At 48.6% G+C, this 19871-nt stretch overlaps 1 protein-coding gene across 1 annotated transcript in view; it reads left to right on the top strand.

The window, feature by feature from the left end:
- Positions 1 to 19871, top strand: part of szt2 (SZT2 subunit of KICSTOR complex) — a 148865-nt gene that overhangs the window by 6975 nt on the left and 122019 nt on the right. The window contains exons 5-9 of the mRNA XM_026194043.1: positions 5273 to 5443; positions 5726 to 5848; positions 9140 to 9302; positions 10413 to 10519; positions 10695 to 10905. Coding sequence (XP_026049828.1) covers positions 5273 to 5443; positions 5726 to 5848; positions 9140 to 9302; positions 10413 to 10519; positions 10695 to 10905 — 775 coding nt within the window. The remainder of the gene's footprint in view (positions 1 to 5272; positions 5444 to 5725; positions 5849 to 9139; positions 9303 to 10412; positions 10520 to 10694; positions 10906 to 19871) is intronic.

The following is a 19871-nucleotide window of genomic DNA, read 5'->3' as shown; positions in this document are numbered from 1 at the left end:
CCCGCGATTAGCTGGGCTGACCACATGGAATACGTTGACGGGTTAGCCGATGACGGACCGGAACCATGCAGGAGCGCTGACGGGCTTCAGCCTGGGTTGAAGCCCGCCAGCGCTCCCCAGGAAGACGATGACGTGCTGGACATCGGCCTGGACATCCATGGTTTGTCGGAGGATGAGCAGGAGAGCTCATTGTCGACCCAATATGCCGCCGCTGCTGCGCCGGTCGGCCACGATGACACCTCTCTTTTCTCCCTGTTTCGCCGTGCCGCTGAGAAGCTGCAGGTGGACTGGCCCTCTCCTCCACCAGCTCGGAAGCCGTCGCGGTTTGCGGGTTTTTTCCTTCCACCGGAGCCCGCAACGGCCAAAAACTGCCTCCCCATGTTCCCAGACTTTCTCTGCGAGCTAACAGCGTCATGGGACAAACCTCTGTCTACCCGCGTCACTGTGCCCGGCTATGGACAGTACATGGAATTGGACGGCGCCGAGGGAGCTGGTTTAGCTAACCCACCCCCTATGGAGCCGTCTCTGGCTGCTTATCTGGCCCCGTCCCATAACCATGGTGTCGGTGGCCCCGCAACTCTGCCGTCCAAGCACTGCAGATTCTCGGCCTCGCAGCTGGAGAAGATTTATCGGGCTCAGGCCGGCACCGCTCGAGCCATGAGCTCCGTCACCATGCTCCAGACGTACCAAGCAATGTGCCTGGCGGAGCTTGGATCGCTGGTTCCGGAGGACAGCCCGCTGTCACCTCTTCTTAACGAGGTTAGAGTCACCACGGATTACATCCTCCGTGCGTCTTGCTGTGCAGCGCTCTCCCTGGGCAGAGGGATGGCTTCGACAGTGGTGGCGCAGAGGCACCTGTGGCTGACCCTCTCCGACGTCCCTGATAGAGACAGAGCTGTGTATCTGGACGCACCAGTGTCTGCGGCTGGGTTATTCGGACATTCACTTGAAGCCATTCAGGCTAGATTCGATCTGAGGAAGAAGCAGACGGAAGCTCTGCGCGACATCATCCCCAGACGCCAGCCCCAGCCCAAGCCCACTGCTAGCTCTCACAGGCCCGCCGCTCCTCTGACAGCTGGCAAGAGACCGGCGCCCACTGCTGGAGTGGGAGGGCCGCCGGCGAGAGCACGTACTCCGGCCCGAGCTCCACGCCAGTCGGCCTGGGGCAAAGGCCGGGAGACGCAGGGAGACGCTGCTCTTACCCCTCTGTTGCCGCACAAGAGGTGCCGCTTAAGTTCTGTTCAGGTTGTCAGCCCCAGAAGGCGCTGCACTTCCCTATCGCGGTCTCCCAAGCACATAACCCCTGCACACGGTTCAGATGTGTTGAATGTTCAAGCGACCACATCGAGTGTTCCCGCTGTTTTTCATCGTTATGCCCCGGAAAAGGTGCACCCAACAAAATGTATAAATGTACATGTTCCCATGTTGCAATCAATAAAGAGTGTTGTTTACTCTCAAACAATCTCAAATGCTCAACCTGCAGGCGAAATGAGCCAGGTCAGGCAGGGGATGCAGTCCCCTGCAGACACACTGGGGGGCGACGGCGCCCCGCCGTCAGTGCTGCAGGCCAGCCGGCTGGCTGCTCACTTCCCTCAGTGGCGCGCTTGCGCCCCCTCTCCGTGGGTGCTGCAAACCGTTGCCATGGGTTACCGGTTGCAGTTCCGGGTCAAGCCGCCTCGTTTCCAAAGAGTCGTGAACACGATTGTCAACCCCGAGGCAGCCTTGGTACTCAGGGAGGAAATACAGGCGCTATTACAGAAGAGAGCAATACGGGTGGTCCCCGCTTCGGAGACGGACAAAGGTTGGTACAGCCGTTATTTTGTCATTCCGAAGAAAGGGGGAGGGCTTCGTCCCATCCTCGACCTGCGAGTCTTGAACACGTACCTGCGAACTTACAGGTTCAAGATGCTAACACTCAGACAGCTCCTGAGTGCAGTCGGCCCGGGAGATTGGTTTGCGACAATCGATCTAACAGATGCTTATTTTCATGTCGCTATACACCCGAAACACAGGCAGTTTCTGAGGTTTGCGTTCGAGGGCGTAGCCTACGAATACCTAGTGCTGCCGTTCGGGCTGTCGCTCGCTCCCCGCACCTTTACGAAATGTGCCGAGGCAGCGCTAGCGCCCCTCAGGAAGAGGGGCATCCGCATCTTGGCCTACCTGGACGACTGGGCTCTCGTGGCTTGCTCCAGAGAACAGGCGGAGACGCAGCTGTCGCGGGTTCTGTCACACATTCAGACACTGGGGTTCTCTGTGAACTTTCAGAAGAGCTCGCTAATCCCAGGTCAACAGATCGCTTTTCTCGGTCTGGAAATATGCTCTCTTTCCAGCCGCGCACGGTTGTCAGAGCACAGAGTGGCCGCGTTTCATCGCTGCCTCGCTCAATTTCAGCTGGGACGCAGACTGCGTTTCCAGACGATATTGCGCTTGTTGGGCATGATGGCATCTATGATCGCCGTAGTGCCGCTTGGGCTGTTGAAAATGAGAGCGTTTCAACGCTGGACTCTCTCTCACCGTTTGTGTGCTTCGCGTCACCTCCGGAGGAGGCTGCCGGTAACTGCGTCTTGCATGCTAGCTCTCCGTCCTTGGAGGGAGCCCGGGCTACTGCACCAGGGCTCTCGGATTGGGAGGGTGTTGTTTCGCAAGGTGGTGTCCACAGATGCTTCCCTAAGTGGGTGGGGAGCGCTGTGCGAGGGTGCGTCAGTGAGAGGGATCTGGTCCGCGGCTCAGCGCCAGCTGCACATCAACCACTTAGAGCTGTTGGCAGTGTTCTTAGCTCTAAAGCGTTTCCGTCCAGTCCTGCAGGGCCAGCATGTCTTAGTCAGGACGGACAATTCAACAGTGGTGTCTTATATAAACAGGCAGGGAGGAACACGCTCTCTTCCCCTGTTGCAGCTGTCTCGCTCTCTGCTGTTATGGTGCAGTGTTCATTTTCTGACTCTAAGAGCCACCCATGTCCCGGGCCACCTGAACCTGGGGCCGGACCTTCTCTCCAGGGGGGGTCCTCTGGTGAGAGAATGGAGGTTACACCCTTCAATAGTGGCTCAGATTTGGGATCTATTTGGCGAGGCGCAAATAGATCTTTTTGCTTCCAGGGTGAATGCTCACTGCCCCCTGTACTTCTCCATAATCGACCACGATGCACCCTTGGGCTTGGACGCGCTAGCGCACCAATGGCCAGACGTGCTCCTGTATGCATTTCCCCCAGTGGAAATGATATCTCCAATTCTGGAGAGGGTGCGTCGGCATTCCCTCTCTCTGATCCTGGTGGCCCCTTGGTGGCCCGCGAAGTCGTGGTATGCAGAAATAATCAGCCTGCTTGCAGCAAGTCCTTGGCAGCTTCCTCTCCGCAGGGATCTCCTCTCTCAGGCGGGGGGGGAAGTGTTTCATCCGCGCCCGGATCTGTGGCACCTTCATGCTTACCTGCTGAGAGGTTAAACTTGGTTGCTAAGGGTCTGCCACCTAGTGTGGTAGCGACGATTCAGAGCGCCAGGGCCTCGTCTACTAGAGGCTTGTACGCTTACAAATGGCGAGCCTTCGAGCGATGGTGCCAGGACCGCCACACTCTCCCATTTCAGTGCTCTATTGTGGATGTTTTGACATTCCTGCAGGAGCTGTTGGATAAAGGCCTTTCGTTTTCAACGATCAAGGTTTATTTAGCGGCTATATCTGCTTGTCATATCGGTTTTGACGGGGTGACACCAGGTGCGCATCCCCTCGCCGTGCGTTTTCTGAAAGGGGTTCGCCGGCTGAGGCCCGTGCTTAAGTCCAGTGTCCCGGCTTGGGACTTGTCTTTGGTGCTGGAGGCCCTTTGTGGCCCTCCGTTTGAACCCGTTGAGTCGGTAGATATGAAACTTCTTTCGTATAAGACCGCATTACTTCTCGCTTTGGCCTCGGCGAAGCGAGTGGGGGACCTTCATGCGCTGTCTGTGCATCCTGCCTGCGCACAGTTTTCTCCTGATGGCCGCAAGGTCGTATTGCGTCCGAATGCCGCCTATCTTCCCAAGGTCATGCCTGCATCTTATAGTTCAATGGAGTTTGAGTTGCTGAGCTTTTGCTCCCCTCCTTTTGAATCTGAGGAGCAGAGGAGGGTGCATTCTCTTTGTCCGGTGCGTGCGCTACGCACCTACATTGAGCGCACTCGGGATGTGCGTTTGGGTGACCAGTTGTTTGTCTGCTTCGCTAATCCGAATAGAGGTAGAGCTCTGTCCAGACAGAGGCTGTCCCACTGGATTGTGGAAGCTATCTCGCTGGCATACAGCACCGGAGGTTTTGCGTTGCCCCACGGGGTGGGAGCTCATTCCACCAGGGGGATGGCGACCTCATGGGCTCTTTTTAGAGGGGTGCCTGTGGCTGATATTTGTGCAGCGGCTAATTGGGCGTCGCCGCACACTTTTGTGCGGTTTTATCGGTTGGACGTTACGGCCCCTTCGGTGGCTCATGCTGTCCTTTCTGCTGGGTCTACCACTCACTAAGGATGTGGTGGTCCCGTTCCGGTTCGGTGGCTGCTCTGCGGGGCGTGTATATAGGTCCCATACTTATGTGTTGTACCGAGTGAATCGACTGAAAGGGAACGATTAGTTATGTCTATAACTTCTGTTCCCTGAAGGAGAGGAACGAGGTACAACACAGGGTGGCCCCACTGAGCAGTTGGCTCGGTGAAGAGCGGCTATCGAACTGAGGGATGACGGTGATGGCAGCGGCTATATGTGCGGGCGGGGCCTTGCGCGTGTCATCACACGTCATCTGCCGTAAAGGCGTGAATAAAGGTTTCTTCAGCCAGGACACGCGAGGGCGTGATATCCCATACTTATGTGTTGTACCTCGTTCCTCTCCTTCAGGGAACAGAAGTTATAGACATAACTAATCGTTAAGATAAGGCCTTCCTGCAAAGCCTCATCCTGAACTTCCACATCAGCCTGATGTTAATGTTAAAACTGTTATTCTGTGTGGTGAAAATCCATCAGACCGGCTCTTCAGTCTGCACAGCAGAGCTTCTGTGCACAGAGCACCACTGGTTGAGTCAGCTCCACTAGTAACAGACTTTAATTCAAGTTTAACGTTTTTTTGACGTAGACCTGGGCTCTCACAGTGGCTTCATTGATGCATGTAAAGAACATGTGTTCAGTTCAATATAAAACCTCTGCCTAAACTGGGCAGGTATGAATGTCATAGACTGAGGGAAACAGCTCACACTGAGTCCTGCCTCTGGTGTACAATATGCCAGATCATTTGGTGTCTCTGTGTTACACGTTGGTTTTGTGTCCTGCAGGATGACAGCACAGGCGAGATGATCTTTGATGAGGTCTTCCACGCCTTGTCCAGGTGTCTGGCTGGTCTGGTTCAACCATTCAGAGTCCCTGGAACAGATCGATTTTTCAAGCCTAAGATCTTCATCACCATCCTTGCATATTCCTCCATCATTGGCCTCCCTTCACATCAGGTAATGACTGTAATTTACTTTAGTCATAAAAATGAATGAAACAAATGTCTTCGAGAGTAACTTAACGCCAAGAAAAGCAGAGTTTCTCTCTCCAGCACGTGTTTATTGCCCAGCCCACATTGGTGTGGAGTGCTTCACGCTTACTTTAATCTCTGTCTTTACTATGTTTGACTACATTTCAGCCACCAAAGCACACGTTGGGTTAGTTTCTGTGGGAGATGTTAGGCTGCTGTAGATGTTTGTGCAGTTCTCTGATGGTCTTTAATCTTTTGTTCCCTGCAGGTTTTGGTCCAAGGATGCCAGCTTGATAAAACAGACCTGGATGAGTTCTTGCATCACATCTACCAGCAGCTCAGAGCGTTGGAGAGTAGCATCGCAGAAGTCCTGCATCAGCAGCACGAACAGGCGAGTGCACACTAGCAGAAATGACACTGTGCTAGCAAGAATGCTGTAACTATTAGAGAAACACTGCAAGTGTAAAAGCTCTCACCAGCACCCTGTAAAGCTCCACCGTGCCTTACAAGCAAAAATAAAACAACATCCTACTTTATCAGACTAGATTAGCATCGCTCTTCAGTTTGACCCCGAACATCCTCTCCACGATTGGCTTCCAACCACAAGCACCTGTTGTATCCATGGTTACCAAAAACAGCATGGGTGTGATACTTTAGCCAACTGCGGCAGGTTTGTTACGCCCATGGGATTCACTTGTGACTAGGGATGGGTATCGTTTAGGTTTTATCCGATACCGGTGCCAAATCGGTACTTTTGAAACGGTGCCGGTGCTTAAACGGTGCTTAAAGAATGGAGAACACAAAATTGGTCCAAAAACCTCTCATGTTCAGCTGTTTTTTTGTAAAAAGATAACAATGTTAGCCTTTTCTGCAGCTATGGGGCATATATGGTATCACTCTTGGCTGGAAGCAGTGCTTAAACAATGGAAAAAACAAACTTTGTCCAAAAACCTCTCATGTTTAGTAGGGCTGAACGATTATGGAAAATAATCTAATTGCGATTTTTTGCCCCAATATTGCGATTGCGATGCGATATGCGATTATTTTTTAAGGTCTTTGTCTTCTGTATTATTAAACAAAGACAAGCAATACATCATATAGTATGGCCAATACTATATTACATTAATTTTAAACTGTTCTTTCCTGGAAGACAGACCTCTGTTATGATGACATGAGGTGATGCATGAATTGATGACTGACATTTTTATTTAACTTCTTCAATCACAACAGTATATTTGAACATACACAATAGTTTATTTTTAGCTTACAAACATCTGAGCATAAAGTGCTGACAAGGAACCCTGGTGTAAACATTAAAATGAAAGTCAGTACAATGTGCAGATTGCAGAAATATACATAAACAAAATCAGTGGCTTTACCACACTCAGTTTTTCGACATCTGTGAACTACTAGACAGTCATTAAATTAAAAAATAATATTAAATAAATAAAACTAATAAATAAAAAATACACACATCTTACTGATCTCTGCAGTCAGTAACATTACACATAAAGTGCAAACATAATAGCAATTGTATAAACACACACACAAACACGCCTTTAAAATTTAAAGGTGTGAAATTGGACGGTCTAGTTCTGATTAGCGTCGCCGCTGTCTCGGTGGAGTTTAATAAACTCGGCCGTCTGCTTCTTGCTATCTAAAATATAACCAGACACTGGTGTAAATTCTCGACTGTCTCATACTTCTGTTTAATAAGTTTTCTGTTTGACGTTAAGTCAGCTGTGTGAAAACCAAGGAGGAACCCACCCGGGGGATTAATAAAGTTTTATTTTATCTAATCTAATAACTTTAATCTCAGCCAAACCGATTTACTCACGAACAAACAAAACACTGAAAAAAGCCCAACAATAACATTTTTAGGTTGTCTAAGTGACTTATATATCACGTTTAACCCGAGCAGCGAAACTCCGCGGTGATCTGAAAATGATGTGCCGGGAGTTGTGCCGTTCTCGGCCGCATCAGTAACCCTCGAGCTCCCGGCTAGCTGTCGAGCTGGTGGGTAGCAGACGCCTCTGAAAACGTCGAAGCACTTTTGCAAATATGGGATATCTTGATAAACCGAGCAGATATTTGATGTTTACACAACTACTTTCTCGCCTGAAAATATGTTAAAAGTTTATTTTGTGACCCAGAAAGATTAGTATGAGTAATTTTAAAACTTAGTAGCGGCCGCCATTGCTGGAAACTGGAGTTTGGCTGGGCCGCGCTATGAATTCTGGGATATGGTAGTAATTTGGACAGCCTTCGGCGCGTCGCTGTGACGTAATCGGTCTACAAATGCGGCCTCAGGAGGATGCAGCCCATGAATTTGGACATGTCCAGAGTATAATCGCAGCCTTTGCGGTTAGAAAATTGCACTTGATCATGTCGCGATATTATCGCAAATGCGATATATCGTTCAGCCCTAATGTTTAGCTGTTTCCCACTTTTTCTTTGGTCATTTTAGCCTTTTTGGCCAGGGTGAAGGGAGCATCTGCCATCAAACAAGAAGACAGCCGCATGTAGCTATGATGGTGTTTGCTAGTTCACCTTACATGCATTAATGTAATAACGTGGTTAGCCTACTCAACGTAAATTACACACAAACAACATTAAGCTCCTCACGCAGAGAAGAACGGCTGCTGCTGCATCATCATCCTCATCATTTCTGCTACACTGGCAGGGCTAGGGGCCAGGACTCTCCTCTTCGGGTTTTTGGGGGATGTTGCTAACTCCGGGTTGATAACAGGCACCACACCCGCAGTAGATGTGCTCGGTGTGAGGTCTCGCAGCAAGCTATCAAATACGGCGCATTTCTCGGCTTTTAACAAAACGCTATGCGTCGCCAGGTGTTTCATCAGATTTGAGGAGTTACCTCCTTTGACAGTATCACAGTATCAGCTTAAAGCACTTGTTGCTGCTGAGTTTGCATCTTTTGCTGTGAAGTACAGCCAGACTTTGACCGCTTCGCCTTGGGCATTTTTAATCTGTAGCTCTGCTCTAACAGAACATACGTACCTGGGCCCGCCTACTATCCTCGGAAACGTAAAATGATTGGCTGGAAGTGAAAAAAAAGCACTGAAATAAAGCACCGAAATGTGCGCTGCTTTTCGGTCTGGTTACTACTGTTTATGTCAGATGGCACCGGACACCGGTACCCATCCCTACTTGTGACCCCTGTTTGTAGCAGGTCATTGTTTTTAAGAAAAAGATCTTCTGTCAAAGATCTTTATTGAATGGTTCATTTTGGGAAGAAGGGCCAGACTTTAAACAGCTATGTCTGAGTCTTTTTGTGGGTCGACTGATTATGCAGGTCAGTAAAATATCGTCTCTCATCACACGGCTGATGATCCCAGGGGAGCGAGTAGCTGATATCCTGATATGTTAACAAACACACAATTCCCTGCTGACATTATTCACTGTTATTTGCTAGAAAACAAACAGGGGCAGACTTTGCACTGCATTCAGTGCGTCACCTTGTCCACCTATGAAAGCACATGTTGTAACTGCCCTCAGCAAAGTGAACTAAAAGCTCCTCCACCTGGGGGCAGCTTGTGAGTCTACATCAAAGCGTGTCACAGTTTAATGCTGCTTTATAAAGAATGAGTGTGGCATTAAATCCTGCCTTCTATGTTGTGCATTAAATGTGTCCTAACACATTTATATTTCCTTTGCTTCTTAGTGCGTGGAGCCGTCACAGAACTCAAGTGACCAGAGCAGCGGCTTGGACGAGCACCCCCACCGGACGCAAAGTGTTTCCATGGTGTCAGCTGAAATGGGGCTGGTCAGCATGGTACGCCAGGGCATCCTGGCCCTTCAGCTGCTGCCTCCCAACTCCAGTGCAGGTTGGTGAAGTTACACTTCAAGTATCAGAGGTGTTATTTAGCAGTTTCTCTTTCGTTGTCGTGCCTTATTTAAAAAACGTCTCTTCTAAGAACAAATCTGTTTTTATGCAGATGATTTTGCACTTGACATCCACAGATCAAGAGAACTGTTTCCTCAGAGCCCAAAAGGTTGATTCTGTTCATCTGGACGTTTTCAGTGGGGGAGGAGTTTCGTCACTAATCTCAGCTGACTGCAGGTTTCAACCTTATAAACAGCACATTTCTGTGAAAAGGGAACGACCACCTCTGAAGCAGAGGGTGCATCTGTCTCCATCTTACATGCTGTGATTGCAGCCGTTCCCCACCTCTCTGTGAATGGGACTCATGGACATTGATCAGTGGTGATGAGGATTTGCATAATTATGATGAAGGTGACCTCCCAGCCCATTGTTCCTTCAGTGGGCTGGTTTCAGTCATTATGCAAATGTCCTGTTTATAAGATTGAAACCTGCAGTCAGCTGAGACTGAAGACGTGAAAACGCTGATGAAGAGTATCAGCCTTTTGGGATCTTCTTACCTGGATGATTGTTTCCTCAGAAATAACCGTTAACATCTGAAAGCACACAGTACTCCATCAGATATTACTGATGTTGTTTTCCTGCTGTATGGGTCAACTTATTGATCTGATGTGAACCACTGAAGTCACACATCTGGGACTTTGTCATGGCTTCCTTTATTCTGCAAGCCAAGAAACTGTTGTTTTTATTGAGTTTATGACATGATTGATGGAGGAAGAGTGCACACTCTCAGACAGGTTAAATCACTGATGCACTCAGTTTCTCTTCTGTAAAATGACAGGTGTACTTATGAGAGAAATAAAATAGAGAGGTTGAAACTCTGCGTGCATTTGTTTTTTAACGTTAAGTTTCATTGATGAACAAGTAAATGCAGTCGCATAAAACACACATAAGCTTCCTGTAACTTTTAAAGGTTTTTAACGAATGGTTTTGTACCACATGACAGTCATTTATGTGACGATCCTGGAGCGATGGATATAAAGTTGCCAGTGCTTTACAAAGAAGAATAAACTTGGAACACCGACTCCTTTCTTTACTTGTCTTTCTGTCAAAGGCATCATTATAATCACGGACGGGGTCACGAGTGTTCCTGATGTGGCCATGTGTGAAACCCTGCTGAACCAGCTCCGGAGTGGAACCATCTCCTGCTCCTTTGTACAAGTAAAGACAAGAATCTAACTCTGTATTCTGAATATACATTTTTGTGTGCAAGAACTGTTATCTAAAGCAGTCACAACAATCGTTTTCCACAATAGAAGTGATGATGATTATTATTTAAAGATATTTAGGGGATTCTCCAGCTGCTCGTCTCTGAGTCCTGTTTTTGCATGCACAGGTTGGCGGGGCGTACTCCTACGACTGCAGCTTTGGCTATATCCCCAACGTCGAGCTGATGAAGTTCATCTCATTAGCCACTTTTGGCTCCTACCTGCCCAGCTGTCCTGAAGTGGACCTAAACAGCGAGGAGATGAATGCCTACCACAAAGCATTTCTAACATACTCCTTCCTCAAGAGCCCCGAGTCCATGAACTCAGAGTATTTCTGTGGTGAGACAACGATGTACAAGTCTGATGCTAGTTTTTTCATCAGTCCTGTGAGCACTGGTTCAGTGACAGGATGCAACACAAATGAGCTCTGACAGTTTTTAAAACGGTGCAGAATCTAAATATTTATTCTTTGTTTTGAAACACAAAAGCTGTGTTTTTTATTGTTAACGTTTTTTTGAATCCTCAGTCTTAATGACTCATTTTACATGAATATATGAGCGTTCCCCCATCAGGCCTCACAGGACAGCACTCTGGTTGACACCGCTGGTACCAAACGACCGGTACCGGTGCGTGAGTCGTTTGGTACCGGGCTGCGAGACTTGAGGCTCCGGTGTGAAGTTTATGGTTTCAGGGTTTTTATCGTTAGCTCTGGTTCCCTGGGTCTTTCCTGTGTTGTAGTTGTGTCTTATTTTGAAAGAAATATTTACGCGTTACCATAGTGACCAGAGAGCATTAAGGGGCAGAGAGGAGGATGTTACTCTCATGTTGTTGGTGCATTTCAGGAGGACGCTGCTAATAAAGTTACACAGTGAATTAATATTTATTCTTATATTTACAAAACACCACAGTTTTTGTCTCGGTCGCATCATTTTATTTTGTTGTATTTATCCGCGACACCTTAAAAATATTGTCTGACATGAAACCGTCTGTGGAGCAAAAAGGTTGAGGAGCGCTGATTTACACCAAGCCTTTTTTACATTTTACTGTCAGTTTTTACAGAAAAGCAGCTGCTGAATTATAATATTAATCTTAAGCGTATCACAAATACAAGATATGTTGAATTCTCTTAGTTCCATAGATTGTTAACAGTTACTTACCTGGGATCTCTTTAGCTACATTATATGAAAAACCAGTTATATTTCAGGTCATATGAAGGAATACATAGAATTACAAAAATGTCCGAGGAGTTCAACACTGCTGCATTTATCGCTAGTCCTCTTGCTCTTCATTGTCAGCTTATTAGCGTTTGTAGGCCATATCTCTTTATTGTTAGTGATGAAGACGATAGTGATGGTTCTAATCATCATGACACATACTAACTGCTTCTGTTTTTTGTAGTTTCCCAGCACAAGCTGTTCAACGAGCACCTGGTGTCGGCCAGTGGAAACCCTGCTCTGGTCATGAGGAGGAAGAAGCACACGGAGAAGGAGGTCCATGCTCATCTAATCAGCGTGCTGTCTGTGAGACTGAGAGTTAGCTCTCACAGGCCGCCGCTCCTCTGACAGCTGGCAAAGAGACCGCGCGCCCACTGCTGGAGTGGGAGGGCCGCCGGCGAGAGCACGTACTCCGGCCCGAGCTCCACGCCAGTCGGCCTGGGGCAAAGGCCGGGAGACGCAGGGAGACGCTGCTCTTACCCCTCTGTTGCCGCACAAGAGGTGCCGCTTAAGTTCTGTTCAGGTTGTCAGCCCCAGAAGGCGCTGCACTTCCCTATCGCGGTCTCCCAAGCACATAACCCCTGCACACGGTTCAGATGTGTTGAATGTTCAAGCGACCACATCGAGTGTTCCCGCTGTTTTTCATCGTTATGCCCCGGAAAAGGTGCACCCAACAAAATGTATAAATGTACATGTTCCCATGTTGCAATCAATAAAGAGTGTTGTTTACTCTCAAACAATCTCAAATGCTCAACCTGCAGGCGAAATGAGCCAGGTCAGGCAGGGGATGCAGTCCCTGCAGACACACTGGGGGGCGACGGCGCCCCGCCGTCAGTGCTGCAGGCCAGCCGGCTGGCTGCTCACTTCCCTCAGTGGCGCGCTTGCGCCCCTCTCCGTGGGTGCTGCAAACCGTTGCCATGGGTTACCGGTTGCAGTTCCGGGTCAAGCCGCCTCGTTTCCAAAGAGTCGTGAACACGATTGTCAACCCCGAGGCAGCCTTGGTACTCAGGGAGGAAATACAGGCGCTATTACAGAAGAGAGCAATACGGGTGGTCCCCGCTTCGGAGACGGACAAAGGTTGGTACAGCGTTATTTTGTCATTCCGAGAAAGGGGGAGGGCTTCGTCCCATCCTCGACCTGCGAGTCTTGAACACGTACCTGCGAACTTACAGGTTCAAGATGCTAAACTCAGACAGCTCCTGAGTGCAGTCGGCCCGGGAGATTGGTTTTGCGACAATCGATCTAACAGATGCTTATTTTCATGTCGCTAACACCCGAACACAGGCAGTTTCTGAGGTTTGCGTTCGAGGCGGTAGCCTACGAATACCTAGTGCTGCGTTCGGGCTGTCGCTCGCTCCCCGCACCTTTACGAAATGTGCCGAGGCAGCGCTAGCGCCCCTCAGGAAGAGGGGCATCCGCATCTTGGCCTACCTGGACGACTGGGCTCTCGTGGCTTGCTCCAGAGAACAGGCGGAGACGCAGCTGTCGCGGGTTCTGTCACACATTCAGACACTGGGGTTCTCTGTGAACTTTCAGAAGAGCTCGCTAATCCCAGGTCAACAGATCGCTTTTCTCGGTCTGGAAATATGCTCTCTTTCCAGGCCGCGCACGGTTGTCAGAGCACAGAGTGGCCGCGTTTCATCGCTGCTGCTCAATTTCAGCGTGGAACGCAGACTGCGTTTCCAGACGATATTGCGCTTGTTGGGCATGATGGCATCTATGATCGCCGTAGTGCGCCTTGGGCTGTTGAAAATGAGAGCGTTTCAACGCTGGACTCTCTCTCACCGTTTGTGTGCTTCGCGTCACCTCCGGAGGAGGCTGCCGGTAACTGCGTCTTGCATGCTAGCTCTCCGTCCTTGGAGGGAGCCCGGGCTACTGCACCAGGGCTCTCGGATTGGGAGGGTGTTGTTTCGCAAGGTGGTGTCCACAGATGCTTCCCTAAGTGGGTGGGGAGCGCTGTGCGAGGGTGCGTCAGTGAGAGGGATCTGGTCCGCGGCTCAGCGCCAGCTGCACATCAACCACTTAGAGCTGTTGGCAGTGTTCTTAGTCTAAAGCGTTTCCGTCCAGTCCTGCAGGGCCAGCATGTCTTAGTCAGGACGGACAATTCAACAGTGGTGTCTTATATAAACAGGCAGGGAGGAACACGCTCTCTTCCCCTGTTGCAGCTGTCTCGCTCTCTGCTGTTATGGTGCAGTGTTCATTTTCTGACTCTAAGAGCCACCCATGTCCCGGGCCACCTGAACCTGGGGCCGGACCTTCTCTCCAGGGGGGGTCCTCTGGTGAGAGAATGGAGGTTACACCCTTCAATAGTGGCTCAGATTTGGGATCTATTTGGCGAGGCGCAAATAGATCTTTTTGCTTCCAGGGTGAATGCTCACTGCCCCTGTACTTCTCCATAATCGACCACGATGCACCCTTGGGCTTGGACGCGCTAGCGCACCAATGGCCAGACGTGCTCCTGTATGCATTTCCCCCAGTGGAAATGATATCTCCAATTCTGGAGAGGGTGCGTCGGCATTCCCTCTCTCTGATCCTGGTGGCCCCTTGGTGGCCCGCGAAGTCGTGGTATGCAGAAATAATCAGCCTGCTTGCAGCAAGTCCTTGGCAGCTTCCTCTCCGCAGGGATCTCCTCTCTCAGGCGGGGGGGGAAGTGTTTCATCCGCGCCCGGATCTGTGGCACTTCATGCTTACCTGCTGAGAGGTTAAACTTGGTTGCTAAGGGTCTGCCACCTAGTGTGGTAGCGACGATTCAGAGCGCCAGGGCCTCGTCTACTAGAGGCTTGTACGCTTACAAATGGCGAGCCTTCGAGCGATGGTGCCAGGACCGCCACACTCTCCATTTCAGTGCTCTATGGTGGATGTTTTGACATTCCTGCAGGAGCTGTTGGATAAAGGCCTTTCGTTTTCAACGATCAAGGTTTATTTAGCGGCTATACTGCTTTGTCATATTCGTTTTTGACGGGGTGACACCAGGTGCGCATCCCTCGCCGTGCGTTTTCTGAAAGGGGTTCGCCGGCTGAGGCCCGTGCTTAAGTCCAGTGTCCCGGCTTGGGACTTGTCTTTGGTGCTGGAGGCCCTTTGTGGCCCTCCGTTTGAACCCGTTGAGTCGGTAGATATGAAACTTCTTTCGTATAAGACCGCATTACTTCTCGCTTTGGCCTCGGCGAAGCGAGTGGGGGACCTTCATGCGCTGTCTGTGCATCCTGCCTGCGCACAGTTTTCTCCTGATGGCCGCAAGGTCGTATTGCGTCCGAATGCCGCCTATCTTCCCAAGGTCATGCCTGCATCTTATAGTTCAATGGAGTTTGAGTTGCTGAGCTTTTGCTCCCTCCTTTTGAATCTGAGGAGCAGAGGAGGGTGCATTCTCTTTGTCCGGTGCGTGCGCTACGCACCTACATTGAGCGCCTCGGGATGTGCGTTTGGGTGACCAGTTGTTTGTCTGCTTCGCTAATCCGAATAGAGGTAGAGCTCTGTCCAGACAGAGGCTGTCCCACTGGATTGTGGAAGCTATCTCGCTGGCATACAGCACCGGAGGTTTTGCGTTGCCCCACGGGGTGGGAGCTCATTCCACCAGGGGGATGGCGACCTCATGGGCTCTTTTTAGAGGGGTGCCTGTGGCTGATATTTGTGCAGCGGCTAATTGGGCGTCGCCGCACACTTTTTGTGCGGTTTTTATCGGTTGGACGTTACGGCCCCTTCGGTGGCTCATGCTGTCCTTTCTGCTGGTCTACCACTCACTAAGGATGTGGTGGTCCCGTTCCGGTTCGGTGGCTGCTCTGCGGGGCGTGTATATAGGTCCATACTTATGTGTTGTACCGAGTGAATCGACTGAAAAGGGAACGATTAGTTATGTCTATAACTTCTGTTCCCTGAAGGAGAGGAACGAGGTACAAACACAGGGTGGCCCCACTGAGCAGTTGGCTCGGTGAAGAGCGGCTATCGAACTGAGGGATGACGGTGATGGCAGCGGCTATATGTGCGGGCGGGCCTTGCGCGTGTCATCACACGTCATCTGCCGTAAAGGCGTGAATAAAGGTTTCTTCAGCCAGGACACGCGAGGGCGTGATATCCCATACTTATGTGTTGTACCTCGTTCCTCTCCTTCAGGGAACAGAAGTTATAGACATAACTAATCGTTAAGATAAGGCCTTCCTGCAAAGCCTCATCCTGAACTTCCACATCAGCCTGATGTTAATGTTAAAACTGTTATTCTGTGTGGTGAAAATCCATCAGACCGGCTCTTCAGTCTGCACAGCAGAGCTTCTGTGCACAGAGCACCACTGGTTGAGTCAGCTCCACTAGTAACGACTTTAATTCAAGTTTAACGTTTTTTTGACGTAGACCTGGGCTCTCACAGTGGCTTCATTGATGCATGTAAAAACATGTGTTCAGTTCAATATAAAACCTCTGCCTAAACTGGGCAGGTATGAATGTCATAGACTGAGGGAAACAGCTCACACTGAGTCCTGCCTCTGGTGTACAATATGCCAGATCATTTGGTGTCTCTGTTGTTACACGTTGGTTTTGTGTCCTGCAGGATGACAGCACAGGCGAGATGATCTTTGATGAGGTCTTCCACGCTTTGTCCAGGTGTCTGGCTGGTCTGGTTCAACCATTCAGAGTCCCTGGAACAGATCGATTTTTCAAGCCTAAGATCTTCATCACCATCCTTGCATATCCTCCATCATTGGCCTCCCTTCACATCAGGTAATGACTGTAATTTACTTTAGTCATAAAAATGAATGAAACAAATGTCTTCGAGAGTAACTTAACGCCAAGAAAAGCAGAGTTTCTCTCTCCAGCACGTGTTTATTGCCCAGCCCACATTGGTGTGGAGTGCTTCACGCTTACTTTAATCTCTGTCTTTACTATGTTTGACTACATTTCAGCCACCAAAGCACACGTTGGGTTAGTTTCTGTGGGAGATGTTAGGCTGCTGTAGATGTTTGTGCAGTTCTCTGATGGTCTTTAATCTTTTGTTCCCTGCAGGTTTTGGTCCAAGGATGCCAGCTTGATAAACAGACCTGGATGAGTTCTTGCATCACATCTACCAGCAGCTCAGAGCGTTGAGAGTAGCATCGCAGAAGTCCTGCATCAGCAGCACGAACAGGCGAGTGCACACTAGAGAAATGACACTGTGCTAGCAAGAATGCTGTAACTATTAGAGAAACACTGCAAGTGTAAAAGCTCTCACCAGCACCCTGTAAAGCTCCACCGTGCCTTACAAGCAAAATAAAACAACATCCTACTTTATCAGACTAGATTAGCATCGCTCTTCAGTTTGACCCGAACATCCTCCTCCACGATTTGGCGTCAACCCACACCAACCTGTCACCGCAGGTCTGTTGTTTGAGGTCCCATTGAATAGTATCATCCGCAGCAAAACGAATCGGGTGTACTACTTTAGCTCAACTCGGCAGCCTTTGTTGGTTACGTCTCTCGCGGTACTTCATGGAGGGAATTTCACAACCATGGGTTGGTCGACCTAGGTGATTGGTATGCGTTCTGGTAGGGATGCTTTACAATCTTTGAGTTACCAGAGGTAAGCTTCTTAATCGGTGAGCTTTATACTTGTGAAAAACGAGCGGTGGCTCTGACCATGTGTAAGCTTCCACTATTACGAGAATAGAGGCTTGTAAGAGCAGATGGGAGAACACAAGAAAAAATGTGGTTTCCTGGTAAATAACTCTCTCATGTTCAGCTGTTTTTTGGTGTAATAAATAAGCAATGTCCGGTGAGAGCCTTCTTAAACAGGGGTTGTCTGGATGGGCATGATGAGGCGTGTTTAACTCTGACTTAGTGTCTACTCTTGAGCTAAGTGAAGCAGTGCTTTACAACAATGCGCAAAATTAATTCATAACTTTGTAGGTCCCAAACAGATACGCTCCTATCTCATTGTTCCTTGGCGTTAAGGTTAGGGGGCGACCTGATTACGCAATGCATGGACTGATATCTAATGTGCGATTTTCTGGTTTGCCCGGCCACATTAGTGCGATTGCGATGCAAATATGCGCGATTAGTGGATCTTTTTAACGCGTACTTGTTGTCTTTCTCGTTATTATTAAACAAAGACAAGTCAATACATCATTACTAGTATGGCCAATACTATATTACATTAATCAAATCTGACATCACGGTGATTGCTTTCTGGCTCGGTGCACTGGAAAGATCAGACCTCTTTGGTATTGATGCGACATGAAGGTAGACGTACTCGCAATCTCGAGTACATTTGATTTTAGATGACAATGCTCTTTGGACCATTTAACTTCTTCATCACAATTGTAGTAATCTCTAGAACAATATCAGCACAATAGTTTAACTATTTATTAAGCTGATTATAAAAAGACAATACTGAGCCAATAACCAGGAGGGCAGCACGTGAACCCCTGGCTAGTATACCAAACATTAACAAGCATAGAATTAGTTCACGTAACACTCACATCGAGAATGACAGATTAGAAGCAAATACGGTTATTCATAAACAGACTATATGAGGTTGGCTGTATACCACACTTCTTACGTTCCATTTCTATCGAAGTCACAAAGACATGAGATTTTTATCGTGTGAAACTAAATAGACAAGTCATTAAATTAAAAATAATATTAAATAATAAAACTAATAATAAAAATACACAATCTTACGTGATCCTCTGTCAGTCAGTAACATTACACATAAACATCGCACAACACTACTAGCAATTGTTTATACAACACACCAAACCACGCCTTTTAACAAGTTTAAGGTCGTGGAAATTGGACGTCCATGTTCTTGATCTATGTCGTTCGCTTCGCCCGTCTCGTGTGACGTTTAAATACTGCGGTCCTGTCACTGCTTCTTGCTATCCCCTAATAATATATATTTCTACACCTAGGCTACTGTGGCTGGTCAACCAATTGGACTGGCGACCGGTGGGATTCTAACCATATCCAAGAGATTGCTGTGAATCTGTGGCACATAATAGTACTTTAAGTAAGCTTGAATATCAATGTTTGAGCGATTAAGCTCTACCGACGTGTGATGCATACATTAGCCATAGAGGAACTGCAAACCGGGGAATTTATAAAGTCTTTAGTACTCTCTAAAGTCTCAATAGACCTTAAACTAACCTTTGGACAATGCGCAGCTCGAAACGCGAGATTCTTCTCTATTCCGACAAGCACTACACTGACAGAGCATAGTCGCCCGCACACTAGATTAACATTTTTCTCAGTTGTCTAAGTAGACTTATATACCCTGCTGTTTAACCCCGAGCAGCGAAACTAAGCGCGTGCATCGAAAAATGATGTCGCCGCCGAGTGTGCCGTTCCGCCCCGCATCAGTACCTCGCAGCTCCCGGCTAGCTTGTCGAGCTGGTGGTAGCAGACGCCTCCTGAATAACCCGCAAGCATTTTGCTTAAATCAATTGGGATACTCTGCTCGATAACCGATGTCAAGTATATTCTGATTCCGTTCGTTTTACACCGTCTATATTAACTTTCTCTCGACAACATGAATATAGTATTGTTAAGTTTATTTTTGTGACCCATGATTACTGTATCATCAAAATGACTCACCTACGAAGTAAGGAGGTCCCTTATGAGGGATACTTAGTATTTCGGCCAGCACATTAAAGACTGGGCTAAACACTCGGATTTGGAATTGAGACTGGGCCGCGTCTGATTTGAATTCTGGGAAGATATATGGAGTAAGGCTAACTTCAAAATCGCGAGACTCTTAGGCCTTGTTCCCGTGCGCGATGCGCCTAGTCGACTCGTATTCGGCGACTAGGACTAGAGCAAACCTGCGGCCCTCGCAAGGGAGTGATCACCACGCCCATACTATCTATTATGACAATGTCTCAGACGTATAGTTTATTCGAAGACCTTTGCAGATTTCTAAGTAACAAGGTGCTACTGTGTAGCTGATGTGCAAGGCAGATTACAGGTATATGCAGGGCACTATTGGCATATATGTGATCAGGCCCTCTAATAGATTTTCTTTAAGACCGTGAGTTTGCAGCCATAGCCTGTATTTCTTATGGTTTTCAGGGTTTAGGCTAACTTACTTGGCCAGGGTGAATTGGAGGCACTAGTTGCCATCAAACAAGAAGA

This window comes from Astatotilapia calliptera, chromosome 15 (genome assembly GCF_900246225.1).
Source record: "Astatotilapia calliptera chromosome 15, fAstCal1.2, whole genome shotgun sequence".
Lineage (NCBI taxonomy): Eukaryota > Metazoa > Chordata > Actinopteri > Cichliformes > Cichlidae > Astatotilapia > Astatotilapia calliptera.
The sequence above is the reverse complement of the archived record's forward strand: the minus strand, read 5'-3'. Positions and strand labels throughout refer to the sequence as shown.